The 25,598-nt window shown below is 36.1% G+C and overlaps 2 protein-coding genes and 1 long non-coding RNA gene across 6 annotated transcripts in view; 2 read left to right on the top strand and 1 right to left on the bottom strand.

The window, feature by feature from the left end:
* Positions 1-19,324, top strand: part of HPSE (heparanase) — a 46,856-nt gene extending 27,532 nt beyond the window's left edge. The window contains exons 10-12 of the mRNA XM_031943101.1: positions 7,786-7,904; positions 12,720-12,866; positions 18,908-19,324. Coding sequence (XP_031798961.1) covers positions 7,786-7,904; positions 12,720-12,866; positions 18,908-19,067 — 426 coding nt within the window. The 3' untranslated portion in view covers positions 19,068-19,324. The remainder of the gene's footprint in view (positions 1-7,785; positions 7,905-12,719; positions 12,867-18,907) is intronic.
* LOC111721297 lies at positions 475-25,093 on the bottom strand. 4 transcript variants are annotated; one of them, XR_004230336.1, is made up of 4 exons: positions 20,393-20,854; positions 14,973-15,107; positions 2,617-2,752; positions 475-1,082 (listed from the first exon to the last, which is right to left on the bottom strand). It is a non-coding gene; the product is annotated as an uncharacterized LOC111721297 (long non-coding RNA). The 4 variants fall into 4 exon arrangements; XR_002770567.2 differs by lacking the exon at positions 475-1,082 and adding an exon at positions 25,031-25,093 and having other exon boundaries at positions 1,781-2,752; positions 20,393-20,456; XR_004230335.1 differs by lacking the exons at positions 475-1,082; positions 20,393-20,854 and adding an exon at positions 25,031-25,093 and having other exon boundaries at positions 1,781-2,752.
* COQ2 (coenzyme Q2, polyprenyltransferase) overlaps positions 25,087-25,598 on the top strand; it is a 38,871-nt gene continuing 38,359 nt past the window's right edge. The window contains exon 1 of the mRNA XM_003772881.4: positions 25,087-25,359. Coding sequence (XP_003772929.2) covers positions 25,128-25,359 — 232 coding nt within the window. The 5' untranslated portion in view covers positions 25,087-25,127. The remainder of the gene's footprint in view (positions 25,360-25,598) is intronic.

Raw genomic sequence — 25,598 nt, 5'->3', positions numbered from 1 at the left:
TAATAGCTTTTAAGTGGTATGAGGTAAATCCAATATCCTCTTAGATTCATAACTAAAAATATGAAACCACATTGTGTGGTTCAGGTGCCAGACCATTTTACCCAAACTGACCACTCATATACCTATGATACCTTCAGATACAAACAGGAAGAGTTTACATTTGGTCTTTGCAAGGAGAGGTCCAAGCACACCTGAGCAGACATAGAGTCCCTCAGTTCCCATCTCCCAGCATGTACCTGGTCTAGTGAGCCGGAAATAGTGAATCTGGTTAAATGGCAAGAGACTTGGGTTCATTGGATGGACTGAAAAGGTATTTCCTATACCTTCTGAAGCTTAGACAACTAGGGTTTGACCTTTTCTGCCTTACAGACTTTCTTGCAACTTGGGCTTAGGGTCTGACTTATTCTATCTCATAGACTTTGAGAAACTTCACCTGGTCCCATTCAGTTCCCCCTCTTTTTCTTCAGTTTCAGGATTTCTCATCCCAATCCTGATATATATTTCTTCCACTAGGGCATCTCTGTAACCTGGGCCTTCAGACTGGTCCCTCTTCAGTACTAACTGTAGTCTGCCCCCTGCCATTTAGAACCAGTACCTGTCCATCAGTGGAAGCTTTCAGGAACCACTTTAGCTACTCCTGAATTTGGCTAAATCTTGAATTACTCTAATGATTAAGTGCATAAGCAAACGGGTGACAGGATATTGCTGCTTAAAGCAATGAGCAGAAATTAGAGACCCCGCTTCCACCAACTCCCCTCTCTGCCTTGGAAACCCTGCCATCACAGAACAGATTGGCATCTGGCAGCCATAGAACTCCAGCACTGTGGAGGCCTGGGGCCTCAGGGCCATTGTCACATCCTTCCCACCTCAAGCAGTCCAGACCCAGATTCATTTGGGACAAAGGGAAGAAGGTCTCATCTTCTGGAGCTGCTTCAGGCTGACAAGGGGCATATAGCTGGCCCCACCCAGTGGAGTCCAGACTGAAAAAGGGAGATTTGTAGGCGGTAGCAGCAGCATCTGGTGCTAAATGTCAGAATCAGGCATTAGATTGACCAAGTGGTTGGAATTTCATGACTCAAAGTCTGGAAGAAACAATTCTCATAAGTAGATTAAAATACAAGGACAAAATATGAGCAAAAGAGAAGGAATAAACAAAAATGTAACTAATATGGAGGTTACTAGGGACAGTAACAGTAACCAGAAACCCCACCCAGGGGTGAGGGGAGATGAGGCTATCATAAATGCCTTTTATCCAAACAGCTTTTCCTAGGGTAAATTCCCTAGGAATTCTAGCTTTTGTTTCCTCAAAGGAGAAGGGGCAATAGGTGCAATATTGTGCCCTTCAGTGAGTATGTGATCTCCTTTAGCAAAAACTCTAGAGCCTTTTCATTTTACAAGGGAAGGCTTGTAATTGTAACCCAATTAGTACAGGTGTTAACAAAATCAAAAGCAGTTTGAAGTCCCTGCAAGGGGGCACATGTGCAAGCCTTTTTAACTGTCTTTTCAGAATTTATTTGCCTGGCAGCTATATGAGGGAATGCAGGAGTCAGGAGTTGGGAAATTAAAGGTGCCATGGTTAAGGGGAAACATCACGGGCAGCTGAATCTGCAATCCTGTTTCCCTTGGTCTAAAGTGAATCCCCCTTTCTTAGGAAATATGATAGAAACCTCTCTAGGTTCATGGACAGCTTGCAGTAATTGTTCCCCAATGTACTTAATGGAGGAATGTTTGGCTGTCAAAAAATCTCCTTTCTTTCCATATAGCCCCATGGGTCATGCAAAACATGTTGGAGTCAGTATAGATGTTCACTCTCATTCCTTTCCCCAATTCTGATATAGGCAAAAATGCTCTAAAGCATTTGTAAGGGGGCTAGAATCTCCAACAATTGGCTCAGGATGAGCTTAGGAGTTTCCTCAATTAGGCTGTGGCAGATAGCTCTAAGGCAGGAGAGTCATCCCCAAAGACATCGAGTTTATTTGAGAAGTAAATAAAGGGCCTAGGATAGGGTCCCAGAAACCTCTAGGACCTGGCCCCACTTTCCCTCAGGGTACAATGTAAAAGGTTTTAGGTAGGGCTAAGGCCCAGGTAAGAGGTTAGTTTAGCTTTCAAGGTTCTAAAAACCTTGGCCTGATCAGGGTGTGCTAAGACTGTGTGCTTCTTCTTCCCATGAGCAAGAGGGAAGTGAGAGGTGGCCCAAATACTTGGACAAAGTGGGCCTTCAGACAAAGAAACTCTTGTCTCAGGAAGCAAGAAAGTTAAAGGTTTTATGGCTGTAGCCTGAGAAGCCTCCAGGGGTGGGCTGTGGATCAAGATATCATCTACATACTAGTATTGTGCCTTATATCTTCCATTGACCACTTGTGTGATTACAGAAATTTGCTATAAGAGGAAAAAGCATGATATTATATTATATTATAATATAATCAGTCAAAAACTGATTCTTCAGGGCCTCAATGTGAGGATACATACATCTCAGGGTAAAGCATTCTTAGCTCTGACAACCAATCATGCAGTTTCCATCTCATAGCCAGATTCTGGGAAACTGAGTCAAAGGGATCCCACTGTAAGTAGAGGCTAAAGTTGTCCTCCCAACTCTTGCCCAGATAAGACACCCACCTGAGTAACTTATGGCATTTCTCTGGAATAGTGGGTTACTGACTTAATGATCCATCAGGCAATTATCCAAATTATTAGTTACAGTCCCAAGAAATTTCATCTCAATAGCAAATTTCACCAATCAGAAGCTTCAGGTCTATATAAAAACAAACAAAAAAAATCTTACAAACCATTGTGTATAACCTATCAAACACACTTGCAAAACATAGCCAAAACTAGTGCAGAGATATTGGGTTAAAATTCTGCTCTAGGTACTTCAAGAAATCTATAAATCAGATTTGTTATCATATTCATTAAATAAGCATTTAATAAATATTAGATAATTTGCTGAAGACAGATGGAGACTTTAGTAAAAATAATGATTTTCAGAGATCTCGTGTTCTAACAAAACTCTTAAAAGTTTCTTGCATTGCTAAGCAATGGAATCTTTGATATAACATCAAAAATGACCTTGCCTTAAAGCAGTCATAAACTTGAAAAATAAAAACTAACATTCAGTTATTAACACCATGTAAATATAAGCTATTCTTTTAAATAACAAAAGCAATTAATGTTAAAGTAATTTCGTTTAACCAGCAAAGGGGGGAAAGAGGGAGGTGAATTCCAGTGAGTAGGTTTGTTATCTCACTTCTAAAAAGTAGCCACACCTAATGGGGGTAGGGCGAGTTAAATCTTCACCTTTCCAAGGAGAGATCTTTCCCTTTCCCCTTCCTGGTGGAGTCTGCCAGCCAAAGACATGCCCCAACCTCATGGGGTGTCTCTTTTCCCCTGGCAAATGGCAAGTAGCACTAGGAGCTTGCCCTTTCCATAATAAATCTTTTACCAAAGATAATGGTCAGTGTGAATAACTCACATGACCAAACTCTAACTTTGGTGCCTATCGTCATCTGGTGTCTACATAACCCACATAATACCTAACAACTTTTAGGTTCCAATGTCATGACAATAATCTTAAGTAATTTAGTTAGCAATTTCACAATTTTCATAAGTGATAGCTAAATAAACATAATACAGGCTATCACAAAAATGGATAGGAATCTCACATAATTTACAGTTATTTTCAATTTTAACACATACACCAATTAAAAGTTATTTTATAACGTTTTGGTCATGTATACTTATTGTGTATCTAAGTTATATTTTAATATATTTAACATCTACTGGTCATCCTGCCATCTAGGGGAGGGGGTGGGGGGGTAAGAGGTGAAAAATTGGAACAAGAGGTTTGGCAATTGTTAATGCTGTAAAGTTACCCATGTATATATCCTGTAAATAAAAGGCTATTAAATTTAAAAAAAAAAAGTTATTTTAAAAATCAGTACTTTACCTTGTGATATTTAACTAGACGTTCCATTCAAATGACCAATTGCTTTTGCAAATCAATTTTTCATGTCCCTTGTTTTTTAAATTATCTCTTAAAAAAAACTTTAAGATTCACAATATAGCTAATTTCTAAATAACTTTGAACCAAATTTCATAAAACTTATACATGTGTCCAGCATAATTTTTTTTTTTTTACAAATTATCCAATATATATTTTAGAAAGCAATATACTTCATCTAATTAGGGGATACAAACATGTGACTCCCCAAGGTAAGCTACCAAAATTTTGTTTTAATAACTTATTTTAAAAATTTTATTAAAACTTTTTATTTATAAAACTATGCATGAGTAATTTTTCAATATTGACTCTTGCAAAACTTTCTGTTCCAAATTTTCCCCTCCTTCCTCCCACCCCTTTCCCTAGATGGCAAGTAGTCCAATACATGTTAAATATGTTAAAATATATGAATAATCTATGTTTTAAACTTAAAACTAAATCAAATACAGATTTAAATTTCCAGTAGTAATGTTTCAATATTTGCACACAAATTTCTCAGATTTTGTGCTTAAAGTAAAAAAACTCACAATTCTAGCACATATCATTTAATAGTGATCCATCTCCATGTAATTGTAAGAAATTCATCATATAAAATTTACAACTCATCTTGATATCTGAGGAGGTGGCCTTTAAGCTCAACATTCTTGATGTAAAAGCCAATCATTATAAGTTGTTCCTATTTAACAAAGTTGTAGATGATCAGTAAACTCATTCCTTCATTGGGACCTATGTAACTTAAAGAAATTATTTCTCAAGGATAATAACCCTACAAAATATTTTTAAGAAGCTGAAAAGCTAAGGGGAAGTCACAGATTCCAGACGAGCTCCCATAAGCTGTGTGGTTGGGGTGCCAGACCCCTTTACCCAAACTGACCCCTCAGAGGCATCTTCAGATACAAACAGGAAGTGTTTATTCGGTCCTTGCAAGGAGAGGCTCAAGCTTGAGCAGACATAGAGTCACTCAGTTTCCATCTCCCAGCATGTGCCTGATCTAATGAGCCAGAAATTGTGAATCTGGTTAAATAGCAAGAAACCTGGGTTCATTGGATGGACTGAAAAGATACTTCCTGTGGGTCATGTAACTTCCTGAAGCTTAGACAACTGGGATTTGACTTTTTCTGCCTTACAGATCTCTAAAAGGTATCATGTGACTTCTTGCAACTTAGGCCTAAGGTCTGACCTACTCCATCTCATAGACTTTTGGGAACTCTTTACCTGGTCCCATTCAGCATTTTCAGGCCAGGGGAAAAAAATCATATTTGAATTTTCTACCTTTAAAACAAAACATAACTTTTTATTGATTAAAAAAAAACTACTTTGCTATTATTTCCCAATAAATACCCTTTCATGAAATCCTTCCTTAAGGATATAGAATAAAGCAAACTGACCCACTGATCATGTCTGACAATGTATGCCTCATTTCTTACCTGTAGACCCTCCATCTTTAATGAAAGGGGAAAAGTATGTTTTATTGTCAGTCTTGGAGTCATGATTGGCCATTTCATTGATCTAAGTTCTGATATCTTTTTGTGTTGTTTTCCTTTACATTATTGTAGTCATTGTGTATGTTATTCTCTTGGTTCTTCTTCATCATTCTTCCCAAGGTTCTTTGAATTCCATATATTCCTTGTGCACAATAGCAGTCCATTGTGTTTATATACCAATTTGTTCAGACATGGATGGTTGTTTTGCCTCCACTAATTAGTTACCACAGGAAGTGCTGCTACAAATATTTTAGTATGTATGGTAGTTTACCCTCGGTCTTTTGTCTCATTTAACCAATTAACAAGTATTCCTTAAGTGTCAAGCCCTGAGGATTCAAAGCATAAGATAAAACAGCCTCTCTTATTTAGGAGTTTCTTCCTGTAATATTGGGTTTATACACAATACATCTTTGGAGGGAAAGAGTATTTTAACCATCTTAACCATTTTTCTCATACAGTTCCAAACACAGTGAATACATTAGTGTGCCTATCTTTGGACCAATTCACAACTGCTTTAACAGTGAATAGAATAGTATGCCTAACTTTCCACAGCCCTTTCAATATTCCTTTTACAAGCCACATGCTTTTTTTTTTTTTCCTTCTTTATGTGCTTATATGTGTCCCCATATGCTAGGTGCTGAGAGAAATTCAAAGAAAAATAAAATGGCCCCCTGCCTTTCTAAAACTTACAATCTTGTCAGGGAGATAAAACATATGCATGCACATAGTTAGTCCCTCTAATCTTGGCTTCACATTTTTAAAATTATCTTGGCCAGTTTGGCAGGTTTGAGGTAGCTGTTTTAATTTTAATTTCTCTAATGTTAGTGGTTTTCTGTAGTCTTTCATATGATTGTCAATTCTTTGCATCTTTTTTCCTTGAAAGCTGCTCATTTATATCCTTTGACAGCTTACCTATTGGAGTCCATAGTCGTGGCTGTGTCATTGGAAATCTTATTACCTTTACTATTGCATCTAAAGTTAAATAAGAAATGTAGTTCTAGTCATGTCTTACCCTCCTCCCAACTGAACAGTCTTGTAGTTCTTCAAACTAGAAAAGTAAAATGTGTGCAACAATGCTAAGAAATATTAGAAAGAGTTGAGAGGAGGTGTCAATAGTATGCCCAGCTTGTGTGGTTTGTGGGTAGATTTCTCAGCAAACTTGCTCTTTATCTATAGTGGTCCACGAAGTTTAAAAAGTCTATTTGTAATTTAGAGTCTGTCATTCTTTGGCTAATGACCTTATAAAAATGTAATTTATCTATTTCCTACATGTATCCTGAATTGAGCAGTCTGGTATAGAGCTGGTCTCAATATGGGGAACATCTAGGTTCTAATTCTGTCTCTGATATCTACTGACAAGTTATCAGTCAGTGTTCTAGGATCCCTCCCCAAAGCCCTAAATTGTAGAAAAGATTACAGCCTTGATTAATAAAGAGGTTTCCACACATGAGAGTTTCCTGTACTAAGGAAAGTACAATTCCTATCCCCTGTGCCCATTCTGAATTATCTCTGTAGTTAAACCAAGTGTAACTAGTTCCCTGAAGCAGTACCCCAACTCTTTGAATACCTGGCTTTCTATGGACAATATACAAGGAAGGCAAATAATTTCAATATAGTTGATGTTAACATACACATATAGAAGATAATTCTTATATCTACTAAGGTTTCCATGACAGTTACTGGCTGAGTATTATGTTGATTCAGATTCTTGTAATAACTAAGCCCTTGTCTGAAGTAGGGGATCCTTGGAAGGGTCCTGGTGATATCCCTCTCCAGGCTGTCCCGTCTTTTCTCCTGTCTCATTTCAAGTTCTTTCTCTGCAAGAAGCCTTTTCTAATCCTCCCTAATCTTAGCACCAGAACTCTGAGATGAGTTCTAATTTATCCTCACTGAGATTGGTTTATACATAGTTGTTTACTTATTGTCTCTCCCATTTAGATTATAAACTCCTTGAGAGCAGGGGCTATCTTTTGCCATTCTTTGTATCTAGAGTACTTAGTACATTACTTGGCACACACAGTAAGTGCTTAATAAGTGCTTACAGAGTCTAACAGGAACACATTAATGCCAATGCCCTTGCTTTAATATAATCTCCAATTTATTCTGTCTCCTGTATACATTATTGTTTGCATGGGGCTTTTTTGTTTGTTTTCTGTTTCTTTTTTTGTCTTTCTTTGTATCCTCACAGTTCCTGATCCTTGATTGGTATTTAATACATGCTCCTTTGTCTGACCTGAGACAAACATCAGCCTGGTACTTTTAACCTTGACAAAACAAATAAAACCTACTTATTTTTTCATATAGGATTATTGGCTGTCACTCATGTTCAAACAACTGGTTGGCACCAGGGTGTTGACAGCTAATGTGAAAAGTCCAGACAAAAAGAAACTTCGATTATATCTCCATTGTACAAACAATAACCAGTAAGTATTTTGAAGGTTCCATCAATCACCCAGTATGAATTATTCTTGATATCTTTTGACTCAATAAGGAAGCATAGTATAGTGGAATGAAAACTGGCTAAAAGGTCAGGATGTCCTGGATTCAAGTCCCATCTCTGATATACCTGGCTGTATGACCCTGAGCAAGTCATTTAACCTTTTAGTGTACCAGATAATTCTCTAAGATTATCAGTTGCAGAATAATTGCTTGATCTGAATTAGGAGAGAGAATTTCCTCAGTGGTAATCAATAGAAATATCAATAAAAATGAAGTCAAGTCAACATGCATTTACTAAGTCTCTTCTATGTGCCAGACACTGTACTAGAATGCAGATACAAAGAAAAAAAAAGAATTTTCTTATGATAAAACTTTATTAAACAGTGTGTTATAATATGGACCCAGTTATTTGACTAGCCCAGTAATATTCTCTATGCTACATAATTTAAATATGTTTCAACTAAACCTGATGCTATCCAGAGGGGTGTTATTGAATTAGCACCAAATCCAGCAATTGATCAACCCATATGAATAATACCTTAAATTCAGTTTTTGAGCAAATCTTGTGAATCACAAGATTTTTTCATTTGTTAGCTCTTTAGCTCAACTAGTTAATATTTGCCATGACAATTCTTATCCTAAGTAATCTTAGGAAACTTCTTTCATGTAAAAGTTATGAGAATCTAAGCTAGAAGCCAAATACTATTATTTGAAAAGAACAAATCATAACTAGTAATACGTCCAAAAATTATCATAGTCTGATATATATATATCATGGTTTGTGCTTAAAATTGCATTTACAAATGATAATGATAATTAGCATTCATTATTATTATTATTAATTAGTACTTTAAGGTTTTCAAATAACTCTAAATAATTTTTCATTCTTATAAGAACCCTATGAGAATGTTATTATTATTATCCCCATTTACAGATGAGTAAACTGAGATAGACAGTGGTTAAATGATTGCCCAAAGTCATACAGCTATCTTTTTGAGGCAGAATTTGAATTCTGGTCTTCCTGGCTCTATATCTAGCACTCTATTGTTCTAAGTGTTATGAAAGTGCTTTTTTTTTTTTCTGAGTGTACTTACCATTTATAAAAGCATGATCTCCATGGTCTCCAAAATAATTAAACCTCATCATTTTAAAAAAGCTGGTTTTCTGTTTTGAGAATCTATATCAAATCTTTCTTATTAGAGAAGATGGCCTCAGGTTATTGTCTCAAACCTACTAAGTTTGACAAATTATATCTTCATCATTCATTGGTCATGAGTACTTATAGCACAAGGACAATTTCAGCCAATCCTTTGACTTCCCATGACCATGCTCTAAGTATTTGGGGAATGGTACAATTGGATAAAGTTTAGGGAAGAGAAATAGCTTTTTACATTTTCATTATGAACTTTTTATACATAAACAGTTCTTACTGAATGGGCTTAAAGTCTGAATTGACATCAGTGATGGCCATATTATCCCATTTCCTTTCTAAACCTGGATATGAGTAAACTGAGCTAGTAGTTGCCCACATTCTCAAAACTTCCCATGACAAGAGAAAGTCAGGAATTACATGAGCAAAACTACAAAACACTTTCCATACAAATAAAATCAGATCTAAACAATTGGAAAAATATTAAGTGCTCTTGGAGAGGTTGAGCAAATATAATAAAGATGACGATATTACCTAAACTAATCTATTTATTTAGTGCTATACCAATCAGACTCCCAAGAAACTATTTTACTGACCTAGAAAAAATAATAACAAAATTCATCTGGAAGAACAAAAGGTCAAGAATTTCAAGGGAACTGATGAAAAAAAAAATCAAATGAAGGTGGCCTAGCTGTACCTGATCTAAAATTATATTATAAAGCAGCGGTCACCAAAACTAGTTGGTATTGACTAAGAAATAGATAAATTGATCAGTGGAACAGGTTAGGTTCAGAGGACAAAATAATCAATAATTATAGCAATCTAGTGTTTGACAAACCCAAAGACCCCAACTTTTGGGATAAGAATTCATTATTTGACAAAAACTGCTGGGAAAATTGGAAATAAGTATGGCAGAAACTAGACATTGACCTACACTTAACACTGTACACCAAGAAAAGACCAAAATGGGTTCATGATCTAGGCATAAAGAATGAGATTATAAATAAATTAGAAGAACATAGGATAGTTTACCTCTCAGACTTATGGAGGAGGAAGGAATTTGTGACCAAAGAAGAACTAGAGATCATTATTGATCATAAAATAGATAATTTGGATTATATCAAGTTAAAAAGCTTTTGTACAAACAAAATGAATGCAGACAACATTAGAAAAGAAGCAATAAACTGGAAAAACATTTTTACATTCAAAGGTTCTGATAAAGGCCTCATTTCCAAAATATAGAGAGAATTGACTCAAATTTATAAGAAATCAAGCCATTCTCTAATTGATAAATGGTCAAAGGATATGAACAATCTTCAGATAATGAAATTTTAACTATTTCTACCCATATGAAAAGGTGTTCCAAATAATTATTGATCAGAGAAATGAAAATTAAGACAACTCTGAGATACCACTACACACCTCTCAGATTGGCTAAGATGACAGGAAAAGATAATGATGAATGTTGGAAGGGATGTGGGAAAACTGGGACACTGATGCATTGTTGGTGGAATTGTGAACGGATTCAACCATTCTGGAGAGCAATTTGGAACTATGCTCAAAAAGTTATCAAACTGTGCATACCCTTTGATCCAGCAGTGTTATTACTGGGCTTATATCCCAAAGAGACACTAAAGAAGGGAAAGGGACCTGTATGTGCAACAATACTTGTGGTAGCCCTGTTTGTAGTGGCCAGAAACTGGAAATTGAATGTTTGCCCATCAATTGGAGAATGGTTTGGTAAATTATAGTATATGAATGTTATAGAATATTATTGTTTGAAAAAAACAAAAATGAATATTATTGTTTGTAAGAAATAACCAGCAGGATGAATACAGGGAGGCTTGGAGAGACTTACATGAACTGATGCTAAGTGAAATGAGCAGAACCAAGAGATCATTATACATTTCAACAACAATACTATTTGAGGATCAGTTCTGATGGATGTGGCTCTCTTCAACAATGAGAGGATCCAAATCAGTTCCAATTGATCAGTAATGAACAGAACCAGCTATACTCAGTGAAAGAACACTGGGAAATGAGTGTGACCACAACATAGCATTTACACTCTTTCTGTTATTATTTGCTTGCATTTTTGTTTTTCTTCCCAGGTTATTTTTACCTTTCTAAATCCAATTTTTCTTGTGTAGCAAGACAACTGTATAAATATGTACACATATATTGTGTTTAACATATACTTTAACATATTTAACATGTATGGGACTACCTGCCATCTAGGGGAGGGGGTAGAAGGAAGGAGGGGAAAAGTTGGAACAGGGGTTTTTGCAAGAGTCAATGTTGACAAACTATCCATGCATATGTTTTGTCAATAAAGAGCTATTAAAAAAAAAAAAAAACTTCCTTTGACAAGGTAATAAGCTTCTCGGAATGCTTCAACCAGGGGGGAAGCACTATAAATGAATTGTCATTGGATCAATGGGTGGATAAATTCTCGACCTTCATAGCCTATAACTTGAAGCCTTTGAGTAGATGGTTTCATGCTTCTGTGGTCACTTTCTCCTACTAAAAAAACTACCAATTTTTTTGGTCAACCTTCTAATAGCAAACTTGTCCAAACAGCTAGATTGGACTCCTCTGAGCTGAGGACATTGTAAGGTCTTCATTCAGGCTTTTCTAGGAGAGTAAAGCCTTATAAAATGTGTTCTCTTGTTACAAACTACTGGAACTAGAAGTATCAGAATTTCAGAATATTTTGAAGGACCAAGCTGCATTAGTTGATATATATAACCTTAAGGTAAAGAAAAAGGTATAAAATAAACATTTTTATTTCATAGTAAAATTATAATAAAATGTTTGTCAGTTAACATGCCTGGTTTTTCTAGCATTAATAAATGCTTGTTGACCGACTAGTATAACCTCTGAGAACACAAAATCATCTCCCTTCCATGTTTAGGGGTGAGAGATGGATTTTAATGGAAACTGATAGTAATAATGCAATTATCTTTTTGCCCCATAACCACCTGTGTGTCCAGAAAACACTGTCGATGTCCTTTTTCTGATGGCTTCTGGCTCCCAATAGTAGTCAGTCCCAGTAGTGCTCCTAACACTATCCTCTCATATAATTAAGAGTCAACATGGTTTGACCCTGGCTCACTGGATATTAGGCCCAGCAGTGCCAATCCTGGTTGGGCAAATTGCAAGCTACTGATGACTTGAAGAGAGGTAACCATAGGTTCTTGGAGGTACAAGTTCTGGCAAGTTCTCCCCAAATCATGAAGTCTTTGAGAGTGGAGCCTAGGAGTCCGCTTTTTCTGAGAACCACCTGCAGTTAAATTCTTAGGTGCTCATCTCTAGGTTGACAGCATTAAGTTGGACTTGTCAGATATAGGGACATTCTCAGATATTATGTTGGTTTCTATATCAGTAGAAGGAGGATCTTCAGCAGCAAGATTGTGGATCCTTAAAGAACTAAAATTTCATGGTTCCTTTCTATATGTTAATATTGAAACCAAGACATCAACAACCCTTGTTTCTCTTTAATTCATTGCTTATAGCAGGTGCTAATGACCTACTAAATAAATAAATGAATAAATTCAAGTCTGTATAGTGTACCTATGTGTGTGTTCGTGAAATTTGTATAAACTAAGCAAATGCAAAGCTATTAATAATTTAATTTGTTTTGTTTTAGTCCAAAGTACAAAGAAGGAGATTTAACTTTGTATGCTCTAAATCTGCACAATGATACCAAATATCTACAATTACCTCCTCATTTAAGTGATAAACGTGTGGAAAAATACATCTTGCAACCTTCTGGATACAAAAATCTACTTTCTCAGTAAGTGATATCCCATGCTCCTCATGCTATCAAATTCATCAGTGTTTGACCAGAGTGTTACTAACAGTTGGCTGCTAGAGCAGTGGAAATGGTGCAGCCTTCCAAGTTCTGAATACATTTCCTTTTGATTAGAGGTATTTTTAAGGAAGAGTAAGTAGTTAGCCTTTTGAATTTGTGCCAAGTTATAGCATTATAGATATTTCCCTAATTTAAGAAAATCCCTATACATAGGAATTTAGCAAACATATGGTACAGTAAGACTTGATAAATTCTGGTTACCAGATTGCCCTCCTGTATAACAAAGAAAAACAATCAAGCAAAACCATGCTTCATAGTGACCACATCTGAAAAGTATAAATGACATTTTGTATCCATCTCCACTGAATAAATCAGGGCTTCTTAAACTTTTTCCACTCGCAACCAATTTTTACCCAAGAAATTTTTACTTGACTCTGGATAAATGGGTATATGAAATAAGTATACAAATCATACATTTACTGATAATAAGTCATAATTTTGCAACCTCCACATTCAATTACAAGATCCCATATGGGTCCATGAACCACAGTTTAAGAAGCTGGGGTCTAAATGTTTTCTGCTTGGGACCAAGTTTTTTGTAAACTTGCTTTTCCCTACACAGTTTCTTGCTATTTTTGTAAACTCATGGTCATTTCCACAGATTGATGAGACACTGCGGTGGACCTTTGTAAAGGTTGTGATACTTAGGCTTTAACTTTAAAAAACAAAAATACTTTATGAAAACATGTTACCAAAAAATCCCAACTTTATGTTTCTTGTAATGTCAAATCAAGAAGCATTTATTAAGCACTTATAATGTCAGGCACTGTGCTAATGAATAACAGAAAATGTCATTAGAAGATGGTGAAAATGGCTATGTATATCTTGAACAGATGAGTATACTCATATTTTAAAGTTAGAAAGAAGTTTTTCTATTTTATTCTTATATATTGGCTAATGAAAAATTTAAGTAGCCCATAGGATTCTCATTAACTTTTCCCACACTTGAAAATATAGTACCATAATCTGACAAGTATGATGATAGATTAATAGTTTCAGATTCTGATTAAGAGTTTGGAAAAAAATATATAGCACAGAATATAATACATTGGATTTCATTTCTCTTAAAATTTTTAGAAGCTTCTTTTTTCTTTTCCTCATGAAGGTCAGTTATCTAGGTTTATTTTACATATATAAACCTCACTGTTGAAGAAAAATTACCCAGATTGATTTGTGCTCTCTTCTATGTGTCTGGATTCCCTCATGTAGTGTTGATCCTAACCCTTCTTTTTCCTATCCTATATGATTCTTATTTATTTTATACTTTTGATCTTCCCTTGTGGATTCTTCTAATGTACTGAAGTCCTTCCTTTATTTTTTCTCCAATACTTTGACATCACCAGTGATGAAGACAATGTGAGTTAAGTGTTCATATCCTTTCTTTAATCAAAGAAGCATATATTCCTGTCTTACCTGCCCAACTTGCTCCCTAGCTTTTATATCCCCAATGGTATTCTCTCATGTCCCACAAGATTCTATGCAGCTAAATCATCCTAATCTACATTATTCTTGGGTAGTCCTTAATTAAGTGTCCTTGTTTCAGTCTTGGTTTTATGACAAGATAACTAAATTCAGATACTTTTGTACTTGATGTTGTCTCTTCCTTAAGAGATGGGGACCTCTTCTTAAAGACACCTTATCTCCTGCTTGGTTGGCTATTTATTTCTTTGCATGTTTTTAAATAAAGCTGTGCACAGTCTTGATGGTTAAAACAACAACAACAACAAAAATGGCTCTTATTCCATTCCATTCCATTCTCTCTTCTCATTAGTATTATACAACAGGCTCACCTCCTTTTTCAGCCAAATAAGATCATAGAATCCTAGAGCTAGAGCTGGATGTAGCTTCAGATATCATCTAGTTCAGTTTTTGATGCTTTTTCCCCTACTCCATGTCTGGCTTGCAAGTCATCATGAGTAATATACTATATCCCACTAACACTAGGAATCAATCTTATTCTTTGGGTCACTTGTAATTCTGATTCTCCCTAAGTCTCTTTAGGTTCATGGGACACAGCCATGTACTCACCTTGGGAGAATGAAAGGTGTTCTTTTACAGCAATAGTTAGCTTGGGATTCTTGAAAGTATTGCACATTTTCCGAAATGTGATTCCAGCCTGATCTCCTGTGATTAGAGCCAGTTCATTGTCCAGTTACAATGTATCTGTCAAGGACACACATTGATGGACATCAAATTAGGCATGATAATCTGACCATTAAACATTTTTCATCTAGGCAGCCAATTGAGCACTGGACTTGCAGTCAGGAAGAAAGTCCAAATCTAGCCTCAGACATTTACCAACTTAATGATCCTAGACAAATCACTTAACCACTGTCTGCCTCAGTTTCCAGTTTTGTTGTGAGGATAAAATAAGATATTTATAAAGTACTTTGGACACTTGCAAGTGTTCTATAAATTCTAGTTATACATACTTTGCTTTTTCCAGCATGTTTGAAACTGAAACTGTATCTTGCAACTTATTATGAATTTAGCCAACCCTGAATGAATTGATGAAAAGGAATATTTTTCTTAAATATTTTTATAGAATTTTGAAAATAAGTCCTATATGTTGATTCTTCTTATGATTTCATCATCTTAATAGAATCCGTCATAGATTTAAAAGCCTCTGCTTTTAGTATCCCAATTAATTGGTAGCACAATAATTCACAAGGCAAGAATTCTTTTTTTCAAAATACTAAGCCAAAATCTACCCCGTTTCAACTTTCATTTTTACCTACAAAGCTTGGTTCTTTCAGGGAATCAAAGAATAAAATTTCTTTTTTTTGCTATGTGATAACCAATTAAAGATGGCCACCATATATCTCCCAAGTTTTCTCATGTTTAGGCTAAATATTCCTCTTCCTTACAACTTTCTTCATATAGAAAATTCTAGACGATATAGTAGCTGTGTAATCCTGAGCAAGTCACTTAACTTCTGTCTGCTTCAGTTGCATCATCTACAAAATGGAGAGCATGATAACAACCCCCTTCCAGGCTTATTGGGAGGATCAGATGTGACAGTATTTCAAAAGCCTTTTGTGCAAACCTTAAGCTCTAGATTCATAAAAGCTAGTCAGAGCAATAATATAACTGGAGCAGCCAGCACGGTGAATAGATGAAGTGTTGGACTTTGCATCATGAAGCCTTGGACTTGAATCCTACTTTGGATACTTTCTTTGTGATCCTAAGCAAGTTAAAACTTTTCCAAGCCTGTTTCATTTTATAAATGAATATATTAATAGCATTTGTTGTGAAGAACAAATGAAGTAGTAGGACATGTAAAGTGCTTTGCAAACCTTAAGGAACGTATATAAAGGTGAGCTGGTATTATTGGAATTCTCATCCCATTGGCATTCCCTGTTTGTCTTCCATAGGACTAGACATTGTTGCAGGAAACTGCAACTGGGTTCACTAAACTTTATGCTATTTGACCTCAACTGGGCAAACCCAGCTATATAATAATCCTTGTATTCATCTCTTATAGATTATATCATAGCCCCCACAGAAGCTGTTGTTGTTGGGCATCATACAGTTCTTCACCCAAACAGAAATTCACCTAATTATATAGATTCCATATTGCTGCCATTCTTACTGTTTAATTCACCTTTAATGGGAAATTACACAGAAAAACTGTGTTCATCTCTCTGAAATGGAACTTTTAGCAAAATACTTTTATCGAGCCTTTCTTCTGTGAGGCCACAGGCTGTCATTTATTTTATACTGAGATGACATTTAGTACTTGTGGTTTCCTGATGGTGGTATGTGCTAAAAGCAAAAATGGTATTGCAGCAGAATTGTCATGTCAGCTTCAAAGATCTCATCTTGGATCTTGGATACCACATAACTGCCATGTCATATCTTGAATATGTAATATAAATATAGATGAAAGAAATCCTTTTTTGATTCCAAATTAAACCAGGCTTTGTACCAGGGAAGAAGGTCTGAGGATTTTCTGTTTACATCAGTCTTTTTAATTTCATTTCTTACAAGAAAATAAAGAGAAAATATTTTCTGTTGATTCTTTTAAATACATTGTTTCTAGATCTTGTTAACCTACTTTGTTTCATTGGCCAACTTTTCTGTTTCTTTAATTAATGCCTTAATTACATGGAATTAAAACCTATTGAACACTGGTTTTATTCTCTTATCTTCTCTAAAAGTTCTATTTAAATGTCTTTTTCTTTTTAACATTACGATTAACAACCACTGATTACTAACTCCCTCCTTGTCATTTCCAAGAAAATCCTTCATTGGTAGTGACTCTAGGAGAGGAGAAATGAAAGTGTTAAGTTCGGAAATAAAGATATTAAAAACAAAGGATAACAACACATGTTTAAAAGAAGCCTTTCAAGTAACAAATAATTATAGTCAAGGAAAAAAAATTAAAACATTGACTATGCCTGAAAATGTGTGCCTCCTCTCCCATCTGTAGTTCACCTACTATGTCTTCTCTGAGAGGTGAGGAACATATATCAATATCCATCCTCTGAAGTCACAACTGGTCACTGCTTTGATTCAAATCCTAATCTTTCTAATCTTTATCTTATTGTGCTGATTGTGTGAATTATTCTCCTGGTTCTACTTATAGTATGTGCTTCTTAACTGATTTCTATTTGGGTGAAGAATGATACCTATAATGCATGTTAAGCAACAAGGCAGCCCTTTTTGTAACATCCAAGAGTTTTCATCAGTGATTTTGATGAAGATGTATAAAACATGCTGATCAATGTTGTAATTCCACAGATCAATAGTTAAAACAGCAGTTATATATAAAAAAATGGAACACACAAAAACTCTAGCTAGATGACATTAAATCACATCCAGTCTAACATCCTATATTTAGATTCACCTCAATATGGCCTCTATTTTACTTAAGATGAGAGGGAATACTCCACACTGGATAATCTTAGAGTCAGGAAGACCTGGTCTCAAGTCCAAGTAAAAATTCCTTCTTGTCTAAATTCTTTATATTCATCATTTCTTAACCTGCAATAAATTTCCACTGTGTTTATATACCACAATGTTCAGCCAATTGTCAATAAAGGGCACACACCTTCCTTCCAATTATTTTGCTGTTACAAAAAGGGGACTCACAAATATTTCATAGCTATAGCATCTTTCTGTTCTCTTTGACCTCTGTGGGGATATATGTCCCACAATGCTATCACTGGATCAATAAATCACATTATAAGGGCATTAGCAACAAAAGAAACTTTTATATAACATTCATTATGTATCAGGCTAAGTGGCAGAGTGGTCAAGCACCTAGCCTGGAAATCTCAGGAGACCTGAGGAGACCTTTGTTCTGAGACACTTACTAATTGTATGATCCTGTATAACCCTGTAAAATGAGTTGGAGAAGGAAACGACAAACCACTCCAGTATCTTTGCTAAGAAAACTCTAACTGGAGTCACAAAAAGGTTCAAACCAAACTAAACATGTGTCAGGCACATGCAAAGTGCTTTACAAATGTTGTCTCATTTGATCCTTATAACCACCTTGGGAAGTAGGTGCTCTTATTATCACTACTTTACAGATGAGGAAATTGAGGCAAACAGAGATTAAGTAATTTATATAGTATCATATCAGGTCATATTTGAACTCAGGTCTCCCTGACTCCAGATTCAGGTATGCTATTTATTGCCAATATCTTATTTACTATTGATTTCATTCTTAGAGTTTAATTTGACTTTAGAAAATAAAACCAATTAGATTTTCTTTCTCTGTGAATAACAGAAATAGCAAATAACTCTATAAAATAACAACCCAGTAATGATAACGAACAATTAAGTTTTTTTTTAACACAAAATGCAATGTAGCATATTTATTAGATTACATTCATGTAATACATACTTTCAGAAAGTTTAAATTGTTGAAGAAAAACTTCCAAATAAGCCTTTTGTGAATAGATGAAATATGAATTTTTCAACTAAATCGGCATCTTTCCTCCATTTACTTTCAGATCTGTGAAACTGAATGGCCACATTCTCAAGATGGTGGATGACAAAACATTGCCAGAAATAATTGGCAAACCCCTCTGCCTATATTGTCCATTGACTTTGCCACCTTTTTCATATGGATTTTTTGTTATAATGAATGCTAAAGTAGCCACTTGCATCTAAATGATGAAGGCTGATCAATTTAATCCTGTGGATGAATTTTAGGAGTAATGATGGAAGTAAAGCACAATTTGAAGCAGTATGAGGTCAGGCAAATATATCATCACATATCATTAGGTGAAAGCTTCTAAGAGATAAATACTGGATCTGAATGAATACATACCAAAACATGATTTTAACTTCAAAGCTACAGAGCTTACATTTTTATGTGAGTGTTTTTATATTTTCATATTTTAATAAAGTAATTTATGGAACCTTAATGTTATAATTTTATTTTTCTCAAAAAGTGGAACCTTAAGAAATTTAAATAAAAAATGTTTTTAATTAAAAAAAAGTGAAACCTTAAGAAAATTTTTTAATGCTTAGACAAGAAAAATCTCTAATAGACTACAGCCAAGATGGCAGAGTAGCAGGAAGTTCAGTGAGTTCGCTCTCCCCCGCCACCTGCCCCAAAAATTTCCTCCAAAAAAAAAATGCACCAGACTTAGTACTGCCCAGAAAAATCTAAGGGGGCTGAGGGTAGGGACATTATACAGTGAGCCATTTTTCTGGTCTCCCAGAGAGAAATGCCCTGGGAATGGAGTATAGCCAGAGATACACAGTGCAGAGCATACCAGTACAAGGAAAGGATATGAACCCTAGCAATATGAGGTCCCAGAATGAAGAAGTTTAAACGTGGTGTAGGGTTCAGGAACAACTACCATCTAAAAGCTTTATGGCTTACTTCCTAGTGCCAAGGTACAGGTCAGGGGAACTAAGGAGAGAACCTGCACCTCGGTACCAACAAAGGAACAGCATCAAGGAACAGATGCGAGTAGCATCTGTGTGGCTTGGACACCAAGAGCAGAATGGATTCTAGCCTCTGTCCCATACTAAAGCCTGAAAAGGAATAAGCAGATCAAGAATCCCAAACGAAAAGGGAGCCACAGTTCTGTGCCTCTAACAGAACTTTCTAGCTGGCTGATAGTGGCTAAGTCCAGTGCAGAGTGCTGCAACTCCAAATGGGCAAGCCCCTAGGTCAGTTGTTCAGACCCAAACTCAAATCGGGAAAATGTAGAATTGAGAATGAAGTGGGGAAAGCAAGATTTTGTCTTGGAGCAAAGCACTTTTGGAGCACTGAAATAGTACATGTCCTGGAGTAACACAGCATTCAGTAACCTCCTAAAAATCACAAGAGGAGGACTAGACCAGACTTTTCCTTCAAAAGTACACAGAGATTGACCTCAAAGTCCAAAGTCAGGAAGCAGACTAGAAGAATGAGCAAACAAAAGCAGAATTCCACCATTAAACGTTATTAGGTTACAAGGACACTTAAAATACAAACTTACAAAAAAAGAATGACTCCAAAACATCTATGAGCAAACCCTCTCAGCACAAATTCTATTCAATTTCCTAAGAGAGATGAAGAAAGAATTTTAAAATGTTATTTATAAACGAAAAGAGAATACCAAAGGAAAAACATTTTTAAGAATTATAGAAGAATTACAAAAGTAATTAATAGCTTTGTATAAGAGATTTAAAACCTTATCCAATCACAAACTCCCTGAATACTAGAATGGGTCACATAGAAAATAAAGACATCATGAGGCAAAAAAACATTAAAAACAAAGTCCAAAAAACAAAAACAAGTAACCTAGAAAACAGATTAGGAGAAAAAAATTTTAAGAATCATCTGATAACCCGAAAGCTGTGATCAAAAAATGAATCTAGACATCATATTTCAAGAAATAATAAGAAAACAGTCCAGATCTCTTAGAACCAGAGGCCAAAACTGAAATAGAATTCATTGGTCACCTGATTAAAGAAACCCCAAAATGAAAAGTCCCATTCCTATTATAGCCCAAGTCCAAAGCTTCCAGACCAAATAAAAAATATTGTAAGCATCCAGAAAGAACAAATTCAAATATCAAGTCACAGTCAGGATCAGACAACATCATATAGCATATATATCACACAACAGCTACCATAATAAAGGAATGGAGAAGTTGGAATAAAATATTCCCAAAATAAAACATGTGAGTTTATAGCCAAGAATCACTTTTCCAGAAAAACTGAGTATAAACCAACAAAGATTATTTAAAAAATATTTTTAAGAGGGTCTTTAATGAAATAGATGACATTCAAGCATTTCTGATTTAAACACACACACACACACACACCTATGTAGAAACTGAAATGCAAGCACAAGAATTAAGAGAAAGTAAAAAAGTAAGCTTGAGTGAGATAAACTACTTATGTTCTAATATGGGAAGATATTACATGTGTCCCCTCTAAATCCTGTAATCATCAAGGGTCATTGAAGGGGGCTAATTAGATATAAAACCTGCAAATGATTCTATTATGTCTTAATGATTTTAAAAGAATGGAAAGAGAGGGAAAGGGAAATACACTAAACTGAAGAAATAAAAGGAAGGTTGGGGCAATTATCTCACAATTTGGGAGGAAGAAGTAGAACAGCTAACATTTGAATTTTACTGGTTAACTTGGTCAAAGGAAAGAAAGAATCTATACAACCACAAAGTGGGATTTTTGCATTTTGCTCAACAAGGAAAAAGGAAGAAAAGGGGAGATGGAAGAATCAGACAGGGTAGATTATCAGAGAGATTAGTACTCAATAAAGCAAACTAAGGACATAAACAAGTATATATCATAGATCTTTTTGTGGTGGCAAAGAGTGGAAATCTGAGAGGGTAACCAAGTATTGACATATTCATGTGACAACACTATTGTGCGACAAGAAATGGTAAAGGGAATTCTCTCAGAAAAACTTAAGAAGACTTGTATGGACTGGGATTCAGTATCATATTAGCAGAACCAGAAGAACAATTTATACAATTATGACAATACTGTAAAGACAAACAACGCTGAAAAACTTGTCTTGGATCATTATAATGAGCACCACAATTATAGAGGACTAATAGTGAAACATGCTCCTCACCTAATAGAGAATAAAAAGACTCAGAGAACATAACCAATGTGGAAATGTGTTTTATTTTACTATACATGTTTGCAAAGGGAGTTTTTTTTTTTTTTTTTTAAGGTGCAGTAGGAAGGAAACAGATTTTTTGTTGATTAAAAAAAAGCAAATTTAATATTTTTAATGAAAAATTTCCAAGATATGTCTCATGCCTTGGACAGCTAACCTGTTTTTCTGTTTTCTTTCTTAAAAAAAAAAATCAACTTTACTACTTTGTAAAACCACTTAAATTTTTGAGTGAGTTCATATAAACAGTTGAGGAACTTTGATAAGTCTAAAAACCTCTAGAAAATCTTCTATTATAACTACTTTTACAGCTAGGTAGTACAATTCGTTAGGATTAGTATTGGATTTGAAGTCAAAAAACTAAGTTCCTATCCCAAACTATTATTTGATCCTGGGTGAATCATTTAGTCTTTCTCCAATTCAGTTTTTTTCCTCTAAGATGAAGATAATAGAACTTGTCTCTCAGGGTTGTTGTGAGATTTAAATGAGTTGATGTAGCTGTAGTGTTTCCCTAATTTTACAGTACTATATAAATGCTAGCTATTTTTAAAATAAATTTTTTTAGAAATTAATAAAATTATTACAGTATATAATTAAACATAATATTTTAAATGCTAGCTATTAAAAACATAGTTTCTTTGTAGGAATCCAGATTTTTATCAAAAGTTGTATTTTAAACTTGATTTAGCAACTAAGGCTGATGCTTAAACTAGTGTTCTTTAGGTGGGAAATTATTAATAATGCCTGTCATTTCTATAGTTTGGGGAGTTTTACGAAGTACTTTACAAAGTACAGGTGAAGTAGATGTACAGGTACATCTGAACCTTAAGATCACCCTATGACACAAATAATGTATCATTTCAAATATGCAGATGAATTTAAGAATTTAAGTGATTCGCTCAAACTTAGATGGCCAGTGTCTAAGCCTATATTATGACTTGAAATTCAATGTCCTTTACCATATACTATAGCTACAAAAGCTAAAAATTGCTTTTGCTTCCAATGAAAAACTCAAAATTGAGTGGTTAATATATTTTTATAAAAGCATTTTCAGTCTCATCACCCTTAATCTCAATGCCTTTTTTCTGAGAGTCCCACCAAGAATATTGCCAGCTTATCCTGTTTATATCATATTTATATACATAGTTGTTTGCATGTTTCTCCTCCATTAGACTATGAGTTTCTTAAGAACAGGGGCTGTCAATTCTAATAGATTTGTAAGGAGAGAGCCATCTACACACAGAGAGAGGACTGTGGGGACTGAATGTAGATCATATTTTTTTTTTCTTTTTTGCTGAGGCAATTGGGGTTAAGTGACCTGCCCAGGGTCACACAGCCAGGACATGTTAAGTGTCTGAGATCAAATTTGAATTCAGGTCCTCCTGACTTCAGGGCTGGTGCATTTTGTTTTCTTTCTCGTTTTTTGATCTGATTTTTCTTGTTCAGCATGATAAATGTGGAAATATGTATAGAAGAATTGCAACTGTCTAGCCTATATTGGATTACTTGCTGTCTAGGGGAGAGGGTTGGGGGAAGGGAAAGAGAAAAATGTGGAACAAATGTATATTGAAAACTATTTTAATTTTCATAAATAAAATGAATTTTTTACTTCATAGTTTGAATATATTTTGAAAATAAAAAACTACTAAAAAAATAAGAGGAGCTTTCTCTTCCCTTTTGCTTTTTGTTATCTCCAACGCTTATCACAGTGCCTACCACATAGCTGATTTATAATAAATGTTTACTGATGACTTGATTCAGCATAGGAGATCTGACAGAATAAACATAAAGTATCTTCATTGTTTCCCCTCCCCACTGTCAAGTTCTTAAATCATTTATGAAAATGGTATGCTAATATTTCAGAGTCTGATTCTTTTTGTACAGCAAAATAACGTTTTGGTCATGTATACTTATTGTGTATCTAATTTATATTTTAATATATTTAACATCTACTGGTCATCCTGCCATCTAGGGGAGGGGGTGGGGGGGGTAAGAGGTGAAAAATTGGAACAAGAGGTTTGGCAATTGTTAATGCTGTAAAGTTACCCATGTATATATCCTGTAAATAAAAGGCTATTAAATAAAAATAAATAAATAAAATAACTGTAAACAATAAAAAAAAAAAAAAGAAAATGGTATGCTAACTTGAAACTTGGTATGTTAAGATATTTTGTATTTCCAAAGGTGGTGCAATGGATAAAGCATCAGGCTTGGAGTCCAATAAGATCTGAGTTCAACTCCAAGCTAAGACAGTTACTAGCTGTGCAAGTCACTTAGCTTACCTCAGTTTCATCTGTAAAATGAGATGGGAAAGGAAATGGCAAACCACGCTAGTATCTTTGCCAAAAAAAGAAACCACAAAGTGTTATATACAACTAAACAATAACAAATATAATTGCTACACTTAATTGCTTGTGTCATAATTGTCCAATCATTCGCTAGTCTCCAGGTATATTTTCATATTTGCTTCTAGGTTTAAAAAAAAGCTACAAGTAATGCAGGTTATTTTGTATAGATGACCCGAAGGGATGTACAACTTCGTAACCACATTCGGGCAATTGCTGGCGACTCTTCAGTGTTATCGCCATGTACAACATCTTGTGTAAACAGCCTAGGGGGAGCCTTGGCATTCTATGAATGCACAGGAGAAACTGCGCCGTGCCTGCTCGTGTTTGGGAGCGCCAGAGAATGCACGAGAAACGTTAGGGAGACGCGGGGGACACGGGCAGGGGATGGAGCATGACCAGGCTGGTTGCATCCTCCCCGGCACTAACGGGCGGGCAAAGCTGGAAAGAAGGGTGGGGGAGGGCTTTTTAAAAGTGCCAAATAGAGCAGTTTAATGATTCAAATGATCCTGTAGGTCACAGGGAGCTCCTGCTGCCTGAGGGAGTCGCGCGCAACCTTATCCATCTTACAGCAAGCGCACTTCGGGTTGTCACAAGGGCGAAAACACCTGAGACCACACCACCACCACCCCCGGCACCTGGCTGCGAGAGAGGCAACGCGCACGCGCCCTCCGGCCTGACCACGCCCGCTGACGTCATGCACCGCTCGTGCTCCGGTGTGGCCGCACACTCGTCATGATGGCCTCTGGCCGCCTCTGGCTGACCCGGGGGTTGCTGGCGGGGCTGCGGCGGCCGACGCTCGTCGTGCGCGCGGCCTGCGCCGCCGCGAACCTCGGCCGCCCTCCCCCGCCCTTTTCTGGGCCCAGCCGTGGACGCCCGCTGAGCCTGTCAGCGGCCGCCATAGTGGACGCGGCGCCCCGCCCCCTGCAGCCCTATCTGCGCCTGATGCGGCTGGACAAACCCATTGGTGAGCCCGGGGGCGGGACGGGCGCCGGGGGGGAGCTATGATTGGGTAATCCCTGCCGGAGTGGCACGGTCTGACGGCGAGAGGTGGGAGCGAGGGGAGCGAGCCCAGCGTGGAGTGAAAAGCAGTGTGAAAAACTGTTTTTTAACTTGGGGAATGGAGCCGCGCTGGAGCTTTAGGGACTGAAGGGAAGAGCTTGGAGGGGAAGGAAGTCTCCACCCCCACCCTCACTTTCACAGATC

This window comes from Sarcophilus harrisii, chromosome 6 (assembly GCF_902635505.1).
Source record: "Sarcophilus harrisii chromosome 6, mSarHar1.11, whole genome shotgun sequence".
NCBI classification, from domain to species: domain Eukaryota; kingdom Metazoa; phylum Chordata; class Mammalia; order Dasyuromorphia; family Dasyuridae; genus Sarcophilus; species Sarcophilus harrisii.
Note: the sequence above shows the minus strand (reverse complement) of the source record. Positions and strands in the feature narration are given on the sequence as shown.